Here is a 20,944-nt window from a genome sequence, read left to right as displayed (position 1 = left end):
TTCAAGCACAAAACTCTTTTACCTACTCATGGGATGAAACTACGTTAAAGATGAAGCCAATTTAATATTACCTTGGGCAGTCACTTAAGATCTAGTATAGTTAGTAGAGAAAACTCTTCATATTTTTGAAAGCTTTGAGGTCATATTTTTTGTTACATTGTGTTAAAATAAAAAATAAAAAAATGCAACTAACATGCCAGTTAAAACATCTGGGTGATTCAGCCATCAAAAGTGACTAAAATAAACGAAGATAATGAAGGTTGAATTCCACATTATTCAGACGACTATTTCCAAGAGATCTGCAAAACCTTACTAGGAAAGCAATTAAGGTGTCTTAAATTCAGTCTACAGCAACTCACAGCTCTTACAGAAAAGGTTTAGGGTCTGCAAATTAGAAAGACAGTATTATTCTGTGCATTTTAAAAACTTCACTCCTTATTAATTCTAATGTATGTAAATAGCACATAAAAGAAAAAACACAAAGTTTTAAATGAAGGTTTGGCACACATTATTAATACAATCACTATTTAGTTCCCACAGATAGCAACTGATCAGGAAATCAAATCATATCATTCCTTATTAGTACTTTTTCCTGTGATGGTCAAGATGCATGGAGCAAAGAATCTTTTGTCCTGTGAATGATTTTTCATAAAAAGGTTACCTGGTAACAACAAATGCAGGTATGAAATACACGATCAGATTGAGGTCTTCCAATTTCTAAAGTCTACCTTTCCCAGCTTTGGCTACACAGGAACTGTAGAGCCTGTTGATTTTGATCTTTTGAAAAGTGCAATAAAAATGGATATACATTTTAGAAGAAGGTTATGCTAGTACCTTAGGATGTAATACTGACAGCTTTGGGGGTTTTATTTATTATTTTTTTTTAATCAAAACGGTAACTGACTGTGCACTGACTGGATCAACATTTCTATACATTATCAAACAGCTTCTCAATTCTACAAACGACTGACATTGAATATCTTTAGTATGTACCGGGTATATAGTTCTTCTGGGCATCTTCCATATATAGAAAAGACAAGACAGTGCAGTCAAGTTCAGAGGGAGTCTTGAGAAATGGAAGTAATTTTAATGAATCATCTGAGGCATTTTATTATATATTCTGTGCTTGATGATCCTTGTACTCCTGTTGGAACATGGTACTGCTGATGCAATTTGAAAGCATGTTAAATCTTCAGTGTTTTGAATTAGTTCTGTATCTGCTGCTAAACAGCTGTTTCAAGTCTCCAAGTTGAAATGCTATTGTTTGTACAAGTAATGTGTAAAGAACTTTATTTAAGTAGCAATTCTTTTGTATTATATTATTACTGGAGAGAATTTAAGTTGTTGCAATTGGGTCAGGGGAAGTTGGTTTTCTGGTACAAGGTACTGGAGAACCTGCTTGAGTGCTGAAGTAGCTGAAATGCTCAGGATTGATAGAGATGTTTGCTGTGCACCAAAATCAGCTCAGGAGTGTGCCAACTACTCATCTTACTGAGGGACTAGCACTTGCTTATTTGGATAAAAGCCCAGCAGAAGGAAAAAAACTGATGTTACTACTGAATCTTTCACTTGCTTCTATTGACTGAAGCTGCCACTCCTCACCATAGACAGGATGTGCCAGAAGAGGTAACTGGGAAAGAGGTTACCTGATCAACAGAATGGCCATCAGCTCTCTTATTTACAGCTGAACCACATCTGTTAAGACTGAGAGTTGACTGACAGCAGGTCTGCAATGGCTGACAAACACATGTATGTATGCATCATACTGTAGGTGAGACACTACCGAAAGCCGATCTAGGTGGGGAAAAAAAATATAATTCCTATGTATATCCCAGTCTTGAACTACTTTAGACACACTCTGAGGGTGTCACGTATTTGCCAAATGCGCTTCAGAACATAACTGCAATTTTCAGAAAACAAGTTTACAAAAGTTATCCAAGAAAATTAAGCATTTAGGAGGAAAACATCTTCTGCAATTAGAACATATACTCTTTTTAAGCAATGTCTGGTACACAATATGAAATCTTCCAGCACCAAAACCACTACATCCTACTTAATCATAAGAATGGTCTGGTGACTTCTTAATGACACTAAAGAGAGAATGTTAAATTTAAAATTTCTACATTGAGCAAATGAACCAAAATATTCATTGAGGCATAAATTAATGCCTCATCTTTTCTTTCTGTGTTTATGTTAGCAATTGTTCTCTTAAATTGAGATGATAATTTTACTGTCTATAGAGGTCTGTGCTTATTATATATCCTCACTGTTATTATGTGTCATTTGGGAAAATATATGTTTCATGAATGAAGTCAAGAAATACGTGACTTTATAAACTAGTGTCCTGTAATTGAATTCAATATATTCTAAATAACTGCATGCCAAACTTATTTTTCTTCTCCTCCCTACCCGCAACTCTGCTTTTATTTTTGGAATCTGTATCTAATGCACCTGGCAGCATTTGGCTATGTGGTCACAGCACTGCCATGGGAACTGAGAAAGAAGCAATATTCACAGCTGGATTTCAATATGAATCATACCCAGTTAGAATGGCAGGGGATTAGAGAAAAGGCACAGAGATCAGGCAACCCACTTACCACACTCTATAAAAACGTGGGAACATCGCTAGCAAACTCACTGTTTATTACTGAAGATATTAATCCTCCTTCAGACACCAAAAAGCAGAGTTTGAGCAGAAGACGATTGCCCACAACAGCCACCAGTGGGACCAGGGGGAAATAGGGAAATGTATGCTTGGAGTATTAATTTAGGATTATTGCATGGTCACAAATCCTATCAAAAACTAACTTTCTAAAGTGAGATTGAAGAGCTTTCCTTGCTCGTAATAAATTTTCTGTTATTTCAGCAGACCTGCATCAACACAGATATCCCTCCCCAAAAAAACTAAAAAAGAAAGGAAAAGAAACTGGCTATGAGTTAGTTAGATCTACCCTAGAAATTCAATCAATCATGACTTTATTCACTCTTGCAATTATTTTGTAACAATGCACTATTTTTAATATAGTAATACATGCACCAATTTCTTTTTGAAATAGTAATTTTTTAAATTTAAGCTGTAGAAAAAAACAGTAGTAAATGTAATGCGATGATGCTTTGTTTATAACTGGTGTAGACTGGGCCAATACGAAGCAACTTGCAAATGTGCAAATAATTACATCTAATTACATATATCCCATACACATGTATGTACCCCTTACATGTATCCTATGACATGATTACATACATATAACATGCATACATGAACTATCATTACATATAATAAAACATGCAACGTTTTACAACACCTCTCTCTACATTACTGCATCCTTGTAGGAAAAACCGTGTTTACAGTCTATTCTAGAGATCCACACTAAACAAAATGTAAGAAATGTATCAGGGAAATAGATCAAACAATGTACCAACTCCAACAGCAGCCTGTAACAACCAGACCTTTAGAAGTGTGTCCCTGACTCAACCACCTTCAATTTCATAAAGAGAAATCAGCCTTCACCTCTGACTAATCATGATGCAAGTTTTCATTGTCCACCTGTTACATTTGCAAAAACTCTTTCCCTTTCCTTTCTACCCCCCTTTACCTGATATAGTCTTTCAGCACACTATCACCTAGAAAATGCATTTTCCCCCAGAATATTTATTAAAGTGTTTTTTTTTTTTCCTCATGTAAAACTACTTTATAACTGCTTCTGTAACTAGAATGTAAAAATTACTACTTAACAACATACTGGATATCATTTCACTGCCTTCTCATACTCCCTTTTCCCCTTCCTCTGTTGTCTTTCCTCTTATTTTAATTGCAAGCTTTTGGCAGCATAAACGTTCCATTTGTTCTGTATTTATACCAGAAGCTGGAAACAGACCTCAAGATCCATGTCAAAGAACGAAAAAGACCCATACGTATTAGACAAATCATGTGAAGTTCTATGAAATTATAATAGATTTGGGGCTATACCACTCTTTTCCTCAACAGCAGACACAAAATTCCAACTATTAACTAAACAAAAATAACTTAAGCTCCTAACACACATGAGTTCTTAGAAGCAACTCAAGTTTTATATAAATTTATTCTTCTTTTTACCCTTTTCCTAAAATGAATTGATTGGCTAACAGACAACTGCAGTATCACAAATTGCAGCACGTTTCAGTGACAACAGACAAAATGTCTTCATTAATTTGAAAACAATACCACAGAAAGCACTCAGCTGTTCAAGAAGCACATGGACTCTGCATCAGCTCCCCTAAAAGGGGCTTCAGGAAAATTTCACTGATTTGATCTTAAGGCATTCCTTAGCCTTTGTGACTTTTACTATATATACATTTCTATATCACTTTTACATAATCTCATACATAACTTACTGAAAACAATTTTCATATTTCCCCACTTTTTAATTAGCCATTGCTAAAAACTTCTCCCTAGAAATATCTTCCATTATTGTCTGACATTTGCCCATATATTTGTTTGCAAGTATTTATCTGGTGACCATTATCTAGCAGATATTCATACGTTACTGAATCAAGCCACAGATATCTGTGCTACAGAGTATCAGCATAACACAACTATTAGATATTAAATTGGACTATTAAGGACAAATTATTTTAATGTTTCCACTTCACATATTCTTTGTTATGTTACTAGGGATACACCAGTAGGGACACAGATGTGATAAAACATCATGTATTAAAAGCATCTAAAGATGGTTTTACATCACACTAATCCTTGGTAAACTGAAGTGCTTTAGTACAACTCCTAAAATAATAAAAAAGGCATGATATAATCACTTTTTATATTTGTATTTGGCAATAGTGAAAATTATTGAAAAAGAAAATCTAACTCATACTATACGTAACAGTTCATATTGTAAAATTGAGGTAAATTCTCATCTCACCTCTAATATCTCAAGAGCAGAAGAGCTCATTTTCAAGCAATATAGATAGGAAAGTGTATCCACATATACATGTGGATAAGACACTCAATTGTCTTGATTCTGAGCAGCAATTTAACACACAAATGATCTAAAGCATACCTGAAAAAACACCTGCAAACCTATTGTTTAAATCTACATATATGGATTAGATCTTGAAAAAAATTAAATCCAGATATTCTATTCTAGACTTTGCAACGACAGCACTTTGCTGTTTAACAGATAACTATACTTAGTCTATGACAGAAAACAATTTCCCACTCCTATCTGTAAATTTTTAGATAGTCATTGGAGAGGTTTATCAGAACACTTAAAATTAGGTCATTGGGACAAGCTGTTAAAGGAGCAGAAGTCAAAGAAGAATCAATTGCCACTCAGAGAAATGAATTTGTAATCAGTTGGGGATAGAGTCATGCACACACAGACACATGCACAAAGGCAAACACACACTGATGCCCACACACCAACACACACATTTGTTCAGATCCATGGAAAACAAGGCAAAACTTTCTTTACTAATGTGTTATGAGCCACCTCAAAAAAAAAAGATTAATTTGTATTAAAATAAGTGGAAATGCTTTCTATTAATACAATGACTTTCAGGAAAAATAACAAAACAATATACTTATTAACTAATGTTACCATCATAATTTAGATTCTCGGCAAACCACTTTGACATGCTTCATTACAAGTACTTTAAATTGCTCCTATGCATTGGGAAGGGGTGTGACTCCCTCCCTTCCCCCAGCCCCCGCTCTCTGTTAGCAAATTACTATAGATATTTCTGATGGAGGAAGACAAAAGCTATCTGCTCCAAGGCATCAGGTCATACTTGATTAATTCAGTAGCAGTGGGAACGACAGAGAACTTGGGAATAATTTCCTGAGAGGAGGGGAGTTTGTCAATTTGCCACAGTAGTAAAGTCCCAGGAGCTAGGAAAGGCTCGAATGAGAATGCTTTATACTCACTCATCCACATTGCCAAGGGCAACAGGGTTCCCTCTGTATCTGTCTGCGTGTTACCTCAAAACAGCACAGGTTAACATATATGTTCTCACCTAATGCTGCATAAACATTAGCTTTATTAATTTCTCATCTATTCATACTTCAGGAAGGGGTAACAAACAGTAGAGGGAAGTCATCTAAAGAACAAACGTTACCAAGGCAGGAAATTAAGAGATAGCAGTATTGCCTATTACACATATGTAACAAGTGCTTTGCTTCTCCCTTCCATACACAAGTAGGCACACGTACACTGAATATCCAGACTAAAATGCAGATGAAACCTGCCAACTAGAAAACTAGAGAAACAATGGCAAGCGTTATAACAGAAACAAACCATCAAAGATTTCATAACAAAGACACAGCAGCAGGGTAGCAGTGTAAGAAAAATCTGTGTGTATTTACATATTCATTTATATTCATACTGAACTTACAAATCATGGAAAAATAAAGAAAGGAAATTAGACTGTATTAGTAACACCTTTGAATGCTATCATTACACATAAAGACTTCACACAAGAACTGGGACTTGAAACGAGTACTGAAGATATACTGCTACTACAACACTGATGACAATGAAAATATTGTTTTCCTCTCTGGAATTTCTTCTTAAGGTCTTTGTCATTCCCATTGCTGCCAAATTAATCAAGTACGAGTGATATCTTGGAAAAGAAAGTGATAATGAAAAGCCTTCCATCAAAGTTTATAAATATGCCCACAAGTTTGCTGATCCCTAGAAACAAATACAGGCATCATTTTTATGCATTACTGATCTCCTAGCCCTTCTACATGAAAAGAGAGCCTAAAAATGATGCACAAAACTATACAATAACTTAGATCTGGAAGAAAAAAAAACATCATATCCAACAAAAAAATAGGGGACAAAGGTAAAGTTTTGCTTTAAAGAAGAAAAAAATAATTTTGCTAGACTTTTAAGAGTTAATTCTCTTGCTCTTTAAAAGAATACTGTAGGATATTTTTAGATCAAAAGAAATCTAATCTTATTTTATAACTCACCAAGAAAGAGTAACCTTTGAGAGCCTAAAACCTCCTAGAGCACTTTTCTCTACAGGTTCAAAAATAAGAATACCAGGATCAACAATATCAAAGGAAGATTCAGCTACACAAGTCCGGGAAACATTCACTAGCAGTCCAAATTCCCAGAAAACATTTTGATCTGGAGAAGATCCTGACTGACCAATAGTTTTACTGGAAGAGCTACTATATTTCATGTTCGTATGTACAAACAGTGTTTAGGCAGCAATAAAAGCTGTAAATACGGAAGGCTTACATCACTGTAGCACTCAGTACCCAATAAATGGTTCCTTTCTCAGTATATTGCAGAACAACCAACAATTGATCCCCTCTCCATGAAGGTGAAGGAAGTTATAATGGAGAAGAGACAGTAACTGATAAAATTGTTACAGCAAGGAGAAGCCGGGGCTTCCGAGACAGAAATCTAGTCCGTTGTTTTTCCCCTGTAAAAGATTTCCTAACACCAAGCAGAAGGAATAATTCTGCACAGTCTCACTTTTGCCGTTTCCACTTTTTTGCCTCCACCTCCGTTTTAGCACCTTATTTTTCACATTGGAAAGAACTGCAATAGAGTTCTACTAGCACAAGAATGGGTCACAGCAGTAGAAAATGCCACCTCACGTAGCACACATAGGCTATCTATGAATAGGCAAAGCTACTCACTTCATCACAGGAAGATTGTTCACTCAAGGCAACATCTTAGAAAGTGAAAGGATGAAGGACATGGATTTAAAGCTCTGGTCTCTGATAAAAGCACCTTCTCCTAAAGGCTGAGTGATCTACTAAACTATGTAACAGAGATACCTCTAAGAAGTGGAGTAGAGGGAAAGGATGTTGAAAAGGATAATTCATTGTGATTATCCATTTCCCTCCTGCCATGAAATTCTCCCAGGCTTAAAAGTGCTAATGACACTTCATCACACCTAAACAATTTACATAAACAGCAGCAGCTATCACCACTCTCCAACCTTTAATTCCCAGAAATAAATATTCCCAGTTTCCCAGAAATCAGCCTTGTAATCTCCTACTTGAAGCACTTAGCATGTTTTATTTTAGAGATTTATCCTTTTAAAGTTGTATCAGCTTTAGAGTAGAGTGTTTCTGGAACACTATTTGTAATAAAAGCAAAGTAAAGATAGTATGGAAAGAGGAGGGAATACATACATGTATCAATAACAGTTTTTTCACGGTAGTTACACAACAATACACTCTTAGTCATGCAGGGTAAAAAATAATGAGACACACAGGACAGCGCACAAAAAGGATCTCAGCCTCCTCCCAAAAATTAATACATTAACACTACTTGCTTAAAAGCCCAAATTGGTTGTCATATTAGATTTGTGTAAAGCTTTCGGGAAGAATGGTGTGAGGGCTCTTTATAGAAAATTACACCAAGTGAAAGCTATTTCACTAATTAACACTCCTTCCCAAATAAATCCTTATCTCCTTTTAAAATAAGCTTCTTTTAAGCAGAGAAAAGACCCCAAACATTTGCAAAGCCCTGACTTCAACATCTGTTGGTATTCCCTACACACAAGTGTGCTTCTGTGTGCATGTTTATCAGAAGAGGTCATCAAGGGCTTGCTTGGTTTATTCATCATTTTAAGGCTCTCCTGTTTGCAAAGCTTCTGTTAATGTCAGTGAAATCTAACCTAGAGAGAAGTTTCAGAGGTCAGATATTTGGCACGCTACATTTAGAAACCCAAGTACAAAGTTGACGAGGACGCTTCAAACACAGGGGATTACAGCGGAAATAGGTCTCCTTATACCAAATTGGCTATTGAGCCGGTTCAAGGAAGAACACACTGAGACGGTCTGATGCTATTAAAGCTCATATTCTTGCTTCATTTTTTCCCACTGACTAAATCAATTCTCCCATTTGGCAAAGCCCAGCACAGAAACGATGCTTTATTTTTAATACAACAGAAAAGGAACAGACATGAAATCATGTACTACATGACCTATAAAAAGCAGATACTTACAGTTCGTAGGAACTGTATTTCATCTTCTCCTCCTTCACCCCCTTCAGCCATGGCTCTTGAGGAGTCAGCTCTGCTGAGACTCCGATCGCCTCCACCGTCAGCTCACTGCGTTGGTACAGCTCCTCTTCTCCTATCAGTATTAGCATATAGCTAATCCACAGCCATATAGGGAGCTCAGCTAACTCCACTGCACTGCAGACTGTCAGTCAACCCCCTCACTGCCAGAGCCAACTGCGCTGCTTCTCCAGCTCATAGCAAGCAATTCTTTCCCTTTTCTCTCTACCCTAGAGGCAAAAACCCCCTACTGTTAAGCTATTGCAGGAAGCACTATATGCATCACTAGGTGTTGATTCCCCCCTCCCAGATACTGTCTGGTCAAAACAGCAGTAGTGGTGAAGTGTTAATGAAAGCAGAGCCTGCGCTTCCATTTTCACAAATCAGGCTACCCAATTTTGCACTGAAATGTATCAATTTCAACAACTCTGAATCTACTGATTTGTGCAGCAGGAGGATATAAATCAAATGATCACAGGACCAGCTGATTTTGACAGCAGGTATTTTCAGCTTGCTTACAATAACTTCCTTGCTTCTCTGCATAAGCAGCTGCAAATCTGATTTTCAAGCTGACTTAATGATCCAAACCTGCTATGTATAGTTATTTTTGCTAGGCTTTTAAATGTCACTTATACATATATCCTAAGGACTGCAAGGTTTTTATTTGTACCTTCTCAGAACTGCACCTGAATACGTATAGATGATGGTACAAATTTACTCCAAAACCTATAAACCACAGTTATGTATATTCTAGTTAAATAATGAAAAAAATGTAATCAATGAAAATTCCTAGTTATTACTTCAATATTAGCCAATAAGCAAATAAAAAAATAATAGATCAACTCTAGAACAAAATTTATTTAAGTGAAGGGAGGAAAACAGAAAGGACACAAGGAAAGAGGAGAAGAGAGCACCAAGCAGGCTCTAGCCAGGCAGTTCACTAGATGATCTGGCATTTTGCGGTAAGGCTGCAACCACAGCCTACCCATACATTCCACCCCTAAGAAGCATTACCCAAACTTTGTGCTGTTACATCAATACATACCCTCAGAGAGTACCATACGTATACAGTCTTTTTCTAAAAACATGTTTTTGTTTTCCGAATGAGAAAAATAGGCATGAGGGTAGGGGAAGAATAACTTTCTTAGGGTCACAAGTGAAACTACATTCTCTATGTCCACAAACTAACACATTTATGTCTCTGGACATGGAGTCCAATGCACACTGCCCTCCCCCAGCCCCCAAATAGTGGTATTGTGATTTTTCACTAATTAAAGTAAACATAGACACAGGCCAAACAGGGGGATGCCCAACAGTGTCTCTCCTTGCAGAGCAAAATGCTTTGAAAAGTGTTTTATTTAACTCCCTGTTGCCACCCTGAGAAACTCTGTCCAAAAAATAATAACAATCCCATTACTCAGCAACAGGCAATTTCAGGTCAAAAGCAACTCAGAAGCCTCTAGCTGACAGAGTCACACAGGCTGGCCCTGCCAGTCCATCCACTCTCCATTCCCCATCCTGTAGTTTGCACCAGTTGCTGGGAGCAAGAAAAAGATAGCTTTGTGCAAGAAAACATGGCAGAAAAATATTTCTCTGAGTGCTAGAAAATTGATTTGGTTGGTGTTCTGAACATCCAAGTTTGTGTTTGCTCTTTGAATGGACATTTTCTCTCTATCCTTACCAACACAAAGGCAAAACTTAACAAGTCTTCCTCACAGAATACAGTTATTCCAGAAAATAAGTCAGTGGAGTGGAGAAAACTTGCCTACAATCAAAACATGCCACTCAGTGTTTATACTGCAAAACAGATCAGGTAGAGGGGCCTACTGATGATATAAGCTTATTCATTGTATGGCAAAATCTACACATGTAAGGACAGCTTTTCTGTGACATCATCTATGAAACAACCTTTCAAGCATACTACTTTACTTTGAAAGATTATAAACAAGAAATATCCAACAATCTGAGAAAATAAGGGCAAGTCATAAGACTCATAAAAAAATACAAGTGCTCCATTTCCTTCACAAATAGAAATCAATGTCATGCAGTACCTCTGCTGATCAAGTTTTATTTCAGTTACTGCAGTAAGATTTCCAGGTAGTAAGTTCTGAACATGCAGAGCTGAGATTAATCCATCTGAATCAAATGGAGAGGGAAAAAAATATTTAACTTTTCAAGTGCTTTCCTTGTATACTGAAGTATTTAATCAAAATGCTTCCTACGAAACTTTATTTCTTGAGTAAAGTATTATCTTTACATCAGTTAAAATAGATAGCTATAGATACCTACGTCTGCAACTTCTAGAGAGGCAGCTACAGAAGTTGCCAACTTATTTTTTTTTAAATAGACAATTCTATGATTCTATGCCAGGATCTCACTTTGTATCTTTAAACAAAAGACAAAGTAAACAGAAAAAGAATTATCGGTAGTATTGTAACTGAGATCATATAAGACATTCAAAATTTTGACTCATGTCAAATTTCACAAGCATGTTTGTTTTTCTCTTTGCAAGTCCCTCTGTTTTTCTTTGTTTATATTCAGCTCTACAAAGTGGTCTGTGCACTGTTTTGGAAAACAATTTCCTGCCCCAATAAGCAAAATATTTTGGTTATATCTCATCTTTTTAAAATTGTCAAGTGAGCTGCAAAACCATTTCATAGGACTTCTATTCCTGAGAGTTTTGTTCTGCTTGGTATTATGCCTATATGGCATATAGGCTATATTTATGGTACTGCACTTAATCAGAAGTCTCATTTACAAGAAGTATAAACTGCATTTCTAATTTCTTAACACTAACTTGTCTTGAAAAATCTTTTCCATCTTTTCTCTTGAAAAAAATTTACTGACACTATGATTGAAAGAGAATGACATCAGGGCACTGCAGTAAATCAATCCAGAATTATCACGTATCACGCACACTGTGTATATATACACAGTGACTCTGCTTTACTGGAGATGACTATAAGGTGCAGCATTCCCCTGTGAAAGTTACACAGATCAAATAATCTGAATTGGGAGCACTGGGTATCTTATGATATCCTATTCATGCCAATCAATTGTAAATCTATAATTTAGCACTTTTTCTGCTGAATACGTTCTGGATGGAATCTATGGTATTTTAAAGCTATCAAAAGAACTCATCTACAAAACAAATTTAAGGAAAACTTCCTTCCTGTTTTCAGCATAAACATGCTGCCTGCTTATTCTCCAACATAAGCTCTGCCTTCTTTCTAAGGCTGACTGACTCTTCATATGAGTACTTGATTCTAGGTTAGCTTTTGGCAGGCTTCACTGCTGCTACTGCCAAACACTAACTCAGAATGTTTATAGTGGCAGTAGCCTGGCAATAAAATACTAACATGAATTTTACAAAAGGAACTGTAACAAAGGAATATCTGAATCTAAACCACTTTTTGTTTTGTCTATTATACCTTTCTGAAGATTGACCACCAATCAAATCAAATTTGATCAAATACCTAGCAGAAGATACTTATAAAACCTGTAATGGTAAGTACTTGCATACTTTTTCAAAAGCATAGGAAATACCAGCTACACAAGTGTCTGTTGGGTGAGGAATCAAAATGATATTCTCCACTAATAATTACAGGCCTAAGTGCTAAAACTTAGATGCTGCTTAAAAGACCGATGTCTCTGCATTCTTTATGCTTCACTTCAATATAAAGATATGTATGAATACAATTTTTAAAAAGCCATTAAAGGAAACACATTGTTTCCTTTACAAAAACTTCACAAAAGTATTCAAATTCATTATGTTGGCTATTTTTAGCCCATGCATTAAGGTAGTCAACTACTTACCCAGTTCACAAACACTAGGCCCTTAGCACAAGTTAATACTCCAGTCACAGAAGAGAAAGCTACTTGTCATTTAACAAGTTTTAGTTTGGCTTGGGTATTTTGGTTTATTTCAATTTATTCTAGAGGAATTAAAATACAATTTACAGTGGAAAATGTTACCTGTGTTGAGGAAAACCTTAATCAGAAGATTGCTAGTTTGAGAACTTTAAAGAGAGAACGGTTTTATTAATGTACACATATTTCCAAGCTTCATCTACATTTTTTCCTGTCCTTTCAAAAATTACTTTTGTTGGGCTTTATGCATATCCTATGTCAATGCCTCGCTATATAATACAATACAAAATATATTTTGTTTTTAAAAGTTAACACAATCTTTGATGCAATTTGCCATTAATACAGAAAGAGTAAAGTGTATTATAGGGTTATAGAATCCACAGCATAATATCAGTACTGCTTTTAAGGCCTAATTCAGTGACTTTCCAAGCAACTTCAACATTACTTAATTCAAAATGAGGAAAGAACAGTATCTCAGAACAGATGATCATCCTTTCATCATGGATCAAAAGTTTATGTTAGATTGCCATCTGGTGGTATAAGTTAAAAAAAGTCTGTGACTTAAACTGGTAACATAACAATTCATATTATTTTAACCTAAGACACTGGGAGCCTCATTTCCAATTTTATTTTAGATTACAAAACACATTTTTTACTATAGTCTATGGTGCTATGAACTTTGACATTCCATCTTCTTAATTTTTCATCCAAAGAAGAAAAAACAAGGAAAAAGTATGGTCACAAGTTTCTTCCTAAACCTAAAATGCCGATACACAAGTAGGACTTTCTCGTTTCCAAAATCACAGCTACTCCAATAGCAGTTGACATAAGCCTGCCAAAACAAAGATTTTCCACTTCTCTCCAAAATCTCTATTTCCAGATGGCCCAAGCAGAGTTCACAAACACTAGCAGACGTATTTCAGTATTTGTTTGGCCATAATGTCCACCTCAGTTCCTCATCACCATAAAACAGTAACACATTCACGTACCAAGGCAAACACACCAAATCGCAAGACACTAAAAAATTCATTCAGTGTGGTGTATTTTCCCTTGAAACTAGGACTCAAGGAGTGAACATGAAAATATATTTCACTTGAACTTCACAGATACATTTAATTCGTACTAGGTCCTTAAAGCTAGCACTTGGAATAGCAAATAAATTAGAGCTTACATGGTGTAAAATACTAGGACTGTGAATGGCCATAATGGGCTTTATCTTGACAGTTCTACTTAGACCTAACTCAAATCGGATAGTTATATAAATTCAAAATGTATATAAACATTTATATTAGATTTACAAATAAAATTAGAAATTTATGTAAGGAAGGAATACTAAGTCAAAGCAAAGGACAGTTCAGCCCAGTTGCCTGTTTGTGGCACTGCCCATTTGTGAATACTTCAGGAAACAAAAGTTGTAGAACAGAGCAAATCTGCTGCAACAGTCTCCTTACAAAACCCTCCACCTTCTGCTAACCCACTAATAGAGGATTCCAAAACCTGAAAGTTGCATTTGAACAGCTGTGTGTGGTAACTACAATTCAGTTGTAGAAAATGATCTTTTTTAAAAACAAACTTAGCATTACTAATAATATAAACGTAAAAAAACCAAATAAACAACAATTAAACAAGACTCGTATTTCATTCAATAAAGAAATCCTACTTCTGAAGACACCAAATTAAAAAACCCCAAATCTTTTTCCTCATGTGCACCAGTATGTAGTGCTACCTATAAAACAACTGAAGGAAATGTTATGCAAAGCCACTGTGATATCAAAAAACACCTTGTACATGGGACACTAAAAGATTGCAATTTTAAGTTTAATGTAACAAATGCTCTCTTCTAAAGCCATGGTGCAGCATTTTTATCTTAGTATAGGTCCACCATTAAATTCAAGTACTACAGAAGTCATTCTAAGGAAATGGTGTGAAGTACAACACATAGTAACACAGTACACATACAACATTTACATAACCAGGACTTCAACATGATCCACCTGGAAAATTCCTGTAATTTTTAAAGCATCATTCCCTCCCATATTTGAGCTAACATAAATGCTCAGTTCTCCTGCTTACTTTCCATTTTCAGCCCAGGAACAACAGGGACTTTTAGCTCCTATTAACTCACCTGCATCCTTTGTTGATCCAACCTTGTCCAAACAACTTTCTTTTTTTATTCCTATCCTCTTCATTTCCTCCAGGCAGTACCACCACCTCTCCACCCTTCCAGTAGTACAAACAGCATGAAGACAGTTTGAGGTGGAATACCCACTCTCCCCTCCCCACCTTCACACAACTATGGTTTGCTGCTTGCTACCTACTCCAGCTTACCTAAGACCTCAGCAGTTCCACCCCAAATCTCGTTTTTGCTCCTTCTGTATTTCTATCTTGTCTTCCAGGTCCTAAATCCTCTTCTCCCCAGAATTACTAGCTGCTAACTGGCAGGAGAAAGACAGAAAGCCTTAGGTCTCCTTTCTGAGGAATTATTAACACATACTTCTTAGAGCCTCCAGCCTCCTTTGGCTTTTTTTTTTTTTTTCCCTTTTCAATTATTTGAAACTCACAACACCTGTGAGCCTGCCCTGCCCTGCACCTTTGCTATGGCAATTTTCACTGGGCAAACCCACCTTCCAGAGCACCTCCCCTGCGTCCCTTGCCACACCCAGTCCCCTTCCCTTTTCCCCCCCCTTGAGCTGGCTATTTCTCCCTTTTCCGTATCCCCTAGCTCTCCCTCACCTTCCCTCTCTTCTTTTCTTCAGTTTTCACCCTGTTTGGAGCTTTCCACGGCTCTCCCGCCCCGGCCCGCCCTGTGGCGGAGCAGCGCCGCGCGCCCCGGCCTTTGGCTTTTTTTTTTTTTTTTCCCTTTTCAATTATTTGAAACTCACAACACCTGTGAGCCTGCCCTGCCCTGCACCTTTGCTATGGCAATTTTCACTGGGCAAACCCACCTTCCAGAGCACCTCCCCTGCGTCCCTTGCCACACCCAGTCCCCTTCCCTTTTCCCCCCCCTTGAGCTGGCTATTTCTCCCTTTTCCGTATCCCCTAGCTCTCCCTCACCTTCCCTCTCTTCTTTTCTTCAGTTTTCACCCTGTTTGGAGCTTTCCACGGCTCTCCCGCCCCGGCCCGCCCTGTGGCGGAGCAGCGCCGCGCGCCCCGGCTGGTGGAGCGGCCTCGCGCAGCCGCCGCGTGCCTGCCGCGAGTTCGCCGCGAGCCCGGCCACCATCTTGTGCGCTCGTCTTCGGCGTCGCCTGGTTCGGCCGCTCGCCCATAGGAGAAAGAGAGGGAGGGGGGGAACACCGCGGTGCTGTATGGCCGGAGGGTCTGCTTTCGGTATCCCTCATCCCTGCGTTTCTTTGTAAGAACATTCTCAGGTTTGTACCCAGGTGTGCAGACAACTGTGATGCTGGTGTGGCTGAGAGCTCGGTTGCAAACCCGCTTGAGCTGAGGGAATGGCGGTCTCGGGCTGCAGCCGGTGGGGATGCACGGATCCGGTAGTATCTACAGGAGCTAGGTTAGAGTTCTGGGGGTACTTACGGGCCCACTAACTTCACACTTAAAGTATGTGTGTAAAGGTTACAGAATAGCTCTGAGAAGATCTAATACTTGATCGTAAAAACGTTACGTTTAGGAATAATTGGTATTTTTATATATACCTTTACATTTCTTCATAAAGGTTTGCATAAACATCCAGCTTCGTTATTTTTACAAGTCAGAGGCTGATTTCCATCAAAGAAATTGCACCCCACTGGCTTTGCTAATCAGATAAAGTGTCCGTAATAAATTCTAAAGTAGAGTCCCAGAGTGGAAGTCTGTTTCCAACCACCAGTTGTTGTGATCATTCAAAAGAATTATGTTTTTTTCCGCAAGCTATTTTCTAACGCTGGCAGTGCACACTACGTATTTGTGTGGCAGTAGCGGAGACTGGAAATGCAGCTAGAAATATTAGGCGTTCTGCACGGCACTTCTTCCTTCTCCGTTAAATAGCAAATTTGTTTTTATTTGTACCTTAACTGGGGAGATCTTATTTAAAGAATCTGAGTGTGGTGACTATTTGGGTATAAGGATGAAAATGACTATGTGTGAATTGATCTTAACAATAATTTCACCACAAATCATCATTCAGTACTCGAAGCAACTTTAATGCTTCAAAAAATAATGTTCTGTAAAACTTGGATAATAAATTTAGTTATGACATGCATAATTTTTGAATCGTTGCCTGTTCTTTCCATGTTTCTGCTACTGGGTTGAGGTTGTTTTCCTCATGGAAAAAATTGTGTAACAACATTCAGTGCAAGTTTTTACTTAGCATTATTTATTTACAGAAATATGTTTATTTTATAAACTCACAGTCAATTTCTTTGTAGGTTTCATTCAGTCCTGCTCACATACGAGCTCCAGGTGTGCCTAGAATCAGCCTGGCCAGAATCACTTGTGTACGTTTCTGAGTACAAGGGATGCAAGCTACCAAGTCTCTATCACATCCCTGAAATTATTAATAAGCAACAATGCAGTAGGTTATGAACAAGCCCTTTAGGCAAGACTGCTGTTCTTTGTGTATTTTCTTCTGTTTGTCTGAAAAGTAGGTTTGAATATCGATTTTCTTGATAGGCAACAAGGATAAGGAAGAGCACATGCCATGTTTTGCAACCTTGTTACAAGGCCCCTGCTTGTTAGACTGCAGGGTTTGCTGGCAAGCGCTCTCCACTTAGGGGAGAGCAGGCTTTCTCCTCTCGATATAAAATTTTATTCTGAAATCAGTGGGCCAGTGAGAACAGGGTTTTTTATTATTGTTGTTACTATTGTTATTATTTCAGGGCATTCTTTTGGCCCTTGTTTTGCCATTTCTTCGGGTGCCTTCAACCATTTTCATTTGTTTCTGTTACAAATCTCCACCTACTGATCAAATTGCCAGCTGTCCATCTAAGAAACTACCTGACCTGGCATTTGAGAAAAAAAGAATTGCAGACAATATGATAGTGGCACAGAAACTTAAGGGAATTAATATTTGGGTTGCAGAACTATAAAGCCTTATAGTAACATTATCTAAGCCAAATTTGTCTCCTAGGTATGTTTTTTATTCTGTTTCAACTTGTTCTTGACTTCCAGGGTCAGAAATCTTGACAGCCTTATTTCCAGAGAGCAACAAAAATGGGGTAAGCTTAATTGTAGTCCAAGGAATGCTAATGGGAGCTAAGATTTGCAGCTGTATTTTGAAATAAGCCATGTCTAGGGATTGTAAAATATCCAGCTTCTCCTGTGTTGTTGGTTTTCATCTCCTGATTTTCCAGTGCAATAAACCTGTTCTTCCATATTTTTCCTCCACCAGAGGTCTCCTCCTCTACCTGTCTTTAATTGTGTTTCCGTAATTACATATGAAAGGATCTGTCTGCTGGCAACATTTGTTAAGCAAGTGCGTGCAAGCCTTGAGCTGCCTGTGCAGATTCTTCTTCTTGCTTCATTTGTAGTAAAAAAAATAGTTACACTGTTTGACCTGTGCAAGCCTTATAGATTCTGCTCAGTTAATACAAAAAATGAAAATACGTGGTAGGGAAACAATTTGTAATGAATGTGAAAACCTGAAAGTGATATGCAAGACAAATGCTGTGTGTGATATATTGTGAGAAAAGGCCTAAGAAACCTTAGCTTGATCAATTGCTAATGGCCTTTTTTTCATCAAATTAGATTTCTACCAGCTGGTAGCTTCTCCACAATTCCTCTGAGCTACAAAACTCCCTTCTAAGTAACCATTAGAAGGTCGGATTCTGTTTTACAGCTCTTTTAAGAACAAATTAATTCTTATTTCTACTTTCTCCCATTCTTTCTCCTAAAAAAATAACTATCACTGTAACAAAATTTCCAAACTATTTTCATCCAAAACTGCTGTGCTTCTTTGATACTTTCCTTTGGTTCGATTGTAAATCTTGTATTACCTTCAATGAGTTCCCAGAAGTGCTCCCTCACTTCTAAATGATTAAAAATCAAGAAACCTGTAATGTTTCTCCCATAGAGAAAGTGACTTGTGCTGCACTGAGTGCCTTTTGGTGCAGCACAATCTTATTGATAAGTATGTGCCACATACTTTAGAAACAAGTAGTATTTCTCACTTCTCCTTTATGCGTATTCCAATTTATGTCACCTACTTTGTTTACTTGGTTTTACTTTCAAGTTTTGTTGTTAATTTTCCACAGCTTTAAATAGGTGATTTGATAGCCAAATGTAAGGCTTTTGTCACAAGTTGTTAATCAATGCTTTTTCTCAACTGTAACATAAACATTTTAAATTTATTAATCTTACTTGTGTTACAGCAAATGAAAATGTGCTGGAGATGCTTTAATTAACTTTTGTAACAAGATTCTGAAAGTATTAGATATGACGTCTTGGGAAAAGTAGAAACCAATTATGCAATTAACTCTTCCAAATATTCCCAAGAGTCAAGATCTGAAAGAAAGATACAAAAAATGAAAAAAAAAAAAAAAATTCTACTTTCATCTACTACTTTGGATTAACTTTGATTAAATTACACATTTCTAGAAGAACCTTTTTCATTCATATATTGGATAGGAGAAAAGGAATATATAAACTTTAATCAATTACGAAGAGGCATTGCCCTCTAGACAAAGCAGTGCATAGGTAAGGCCATAGTTTAGGTAAGAACAGGTATTAGCCCAGTTATAAAAGACCAACATTAGTCAGATTATTAGATGGTCTAACTAGCTTTGACAAAGAAAACTATTAAAAATTTATGTTAAGGCATCTAATAAAGAGACCAAAGGAAAAAATATAGGACAAGGAAATGTGACCTGTTTCAATCAGGTCGCTATTCTACCAAGTCAAGTTAATCCCTTAGGTTCAGTGTATCTCAACTTTACCACAGAATGTTTTGAGATCCACTGTATTGACAGCGGTTAAAAGGAATGTCAAATTAAGAGGTCATAAAATAAAGCTAAAGATTTTATTTATTTATTTATTTTACAACAGATTAAACAATAAACAGGCAGAGGAAAGGGAGAGATTTCCAAATTCTTTTATCGCTTAATAGCTAGAACCAAGTAAGTCCATTTTCTCAGAGGGACACCTATCATTACATCATTCCTGGCAAGGTTTACAGTCTGTTCTGCTTTTGTTTTCATTTTAAACCAGGGTATTTTAATACTGTTATTTTATTTTGGGTCTCACTCCCATTACAATCCAGTCTCTCATAGGGTTCCACAAAATTCCAGCAGTCCATGGTTACCTCAACTATTCAAAATGTTTAAAGTGTTTACTTCTATTTGTTAATTTTTAGTTTGTTGATATAACCTGAAACAGTTTTAAAATATTTTTATAATTATTTAGATGTTAAAAAAGCTTTATAGTATTAGCTAAATCTGGTGAATCAGAGAGGAAAAAAACAAAAAAAACCCAACTATTGAGCTATTTTCAAAATAGCAGAGACAAACTTTGTTTTTCTCCACCTCTTACTCATTGCATTTCTGGAGACCCTGAGCTCTGCTCCAGACTGCAGCTGCTGCTTCAGGAATGCATGCACCTTTCCTCTGCTACATTTTCTAGTTCATTTTTGTTTCTCTTCATGCAACCACAGTTCTCTTACAAGACTCTTGAGGATACCTGTTTTAAGAAGCTTTTAAATGTAAGAATTTGTTTTAAGAAGACATTAAAAAGTGCAGACCCCAGCCTTCCCACACAGTACCTGCCCCTTGACTCCCTCAGCTTCAACAGTGGAACCTTGTTCTGCTTTTCTAAGATATCCCCTCACCTTCAGCAGATCCTGTGATGAGTTACCAGCAAGCATAACTAACTGGTTTGCAGTGGTGGTGCAGGGGGAATCCAGATACTCCCAAGATCTGAACAGAGTAATGAGACTTGGGGCACTTGGGGAAAAAAACTGCCCTGTCTTTTTCCCTCTCCTCCCTTTCTTTCCAGGAAAGCAGAATCACTCCAGATCAAGCTTGTAGAAATCTCATCCCCTCCCACAAGCAGGAAGGGTTTGGAGGGAAGAAGGCACTGGGCTGCCTTAGTCTACCCCGTGCAAGGCAAGGCTGCTAGTGGTGGCTGCGCTGGCCAC

The 20,944-nt window shown here is 37.3% G+C and overlaps 1 protein-coding gene across 1 annotated transcript in view; it reads right to left on the bottom strand.

The window, feature by feature from the left end:
* Positions 1-9,078, bottom strand: part of RYR3 (ryanodine receptor 3) — a 210,802-nt gene extending 201,724 nt beyond the window's left edge. The window contains exon 1 of the mRNA XM_014941650.1: positions 8,959-9,078. Coding sequence (XP_014797136.1) covers positions 8,959-9,009 — 51 coding nt within the window. The 5' untranslated portion in view covers positions 9,010-9,078. The remainder of the gene's footprint in view (positions 1-8,958) is intronic.
* Between the last annotated feature and the right edge of the window lie 11,866 nt (positions 9,079-20,944).

Source organism: Calidris pugnax, unplaced genomic scaffold (assembly GCF_001431845.1).
Source record: "Calidris pugnax isolate Ruff unplaced genomic scaffold, ASM143184v1 scaffold56, whole genome shotgun sequence".
NCBI lineage: Eukaryota > Metazoa > Chordata > Aves > Charadriiformes > Scolopacidae > Calidris > Calidris pugnax.
Note: the sequence above shows the minus strand (reverse complement) of the source record. Positions and strands in the feature narration are given on the sequence as shown.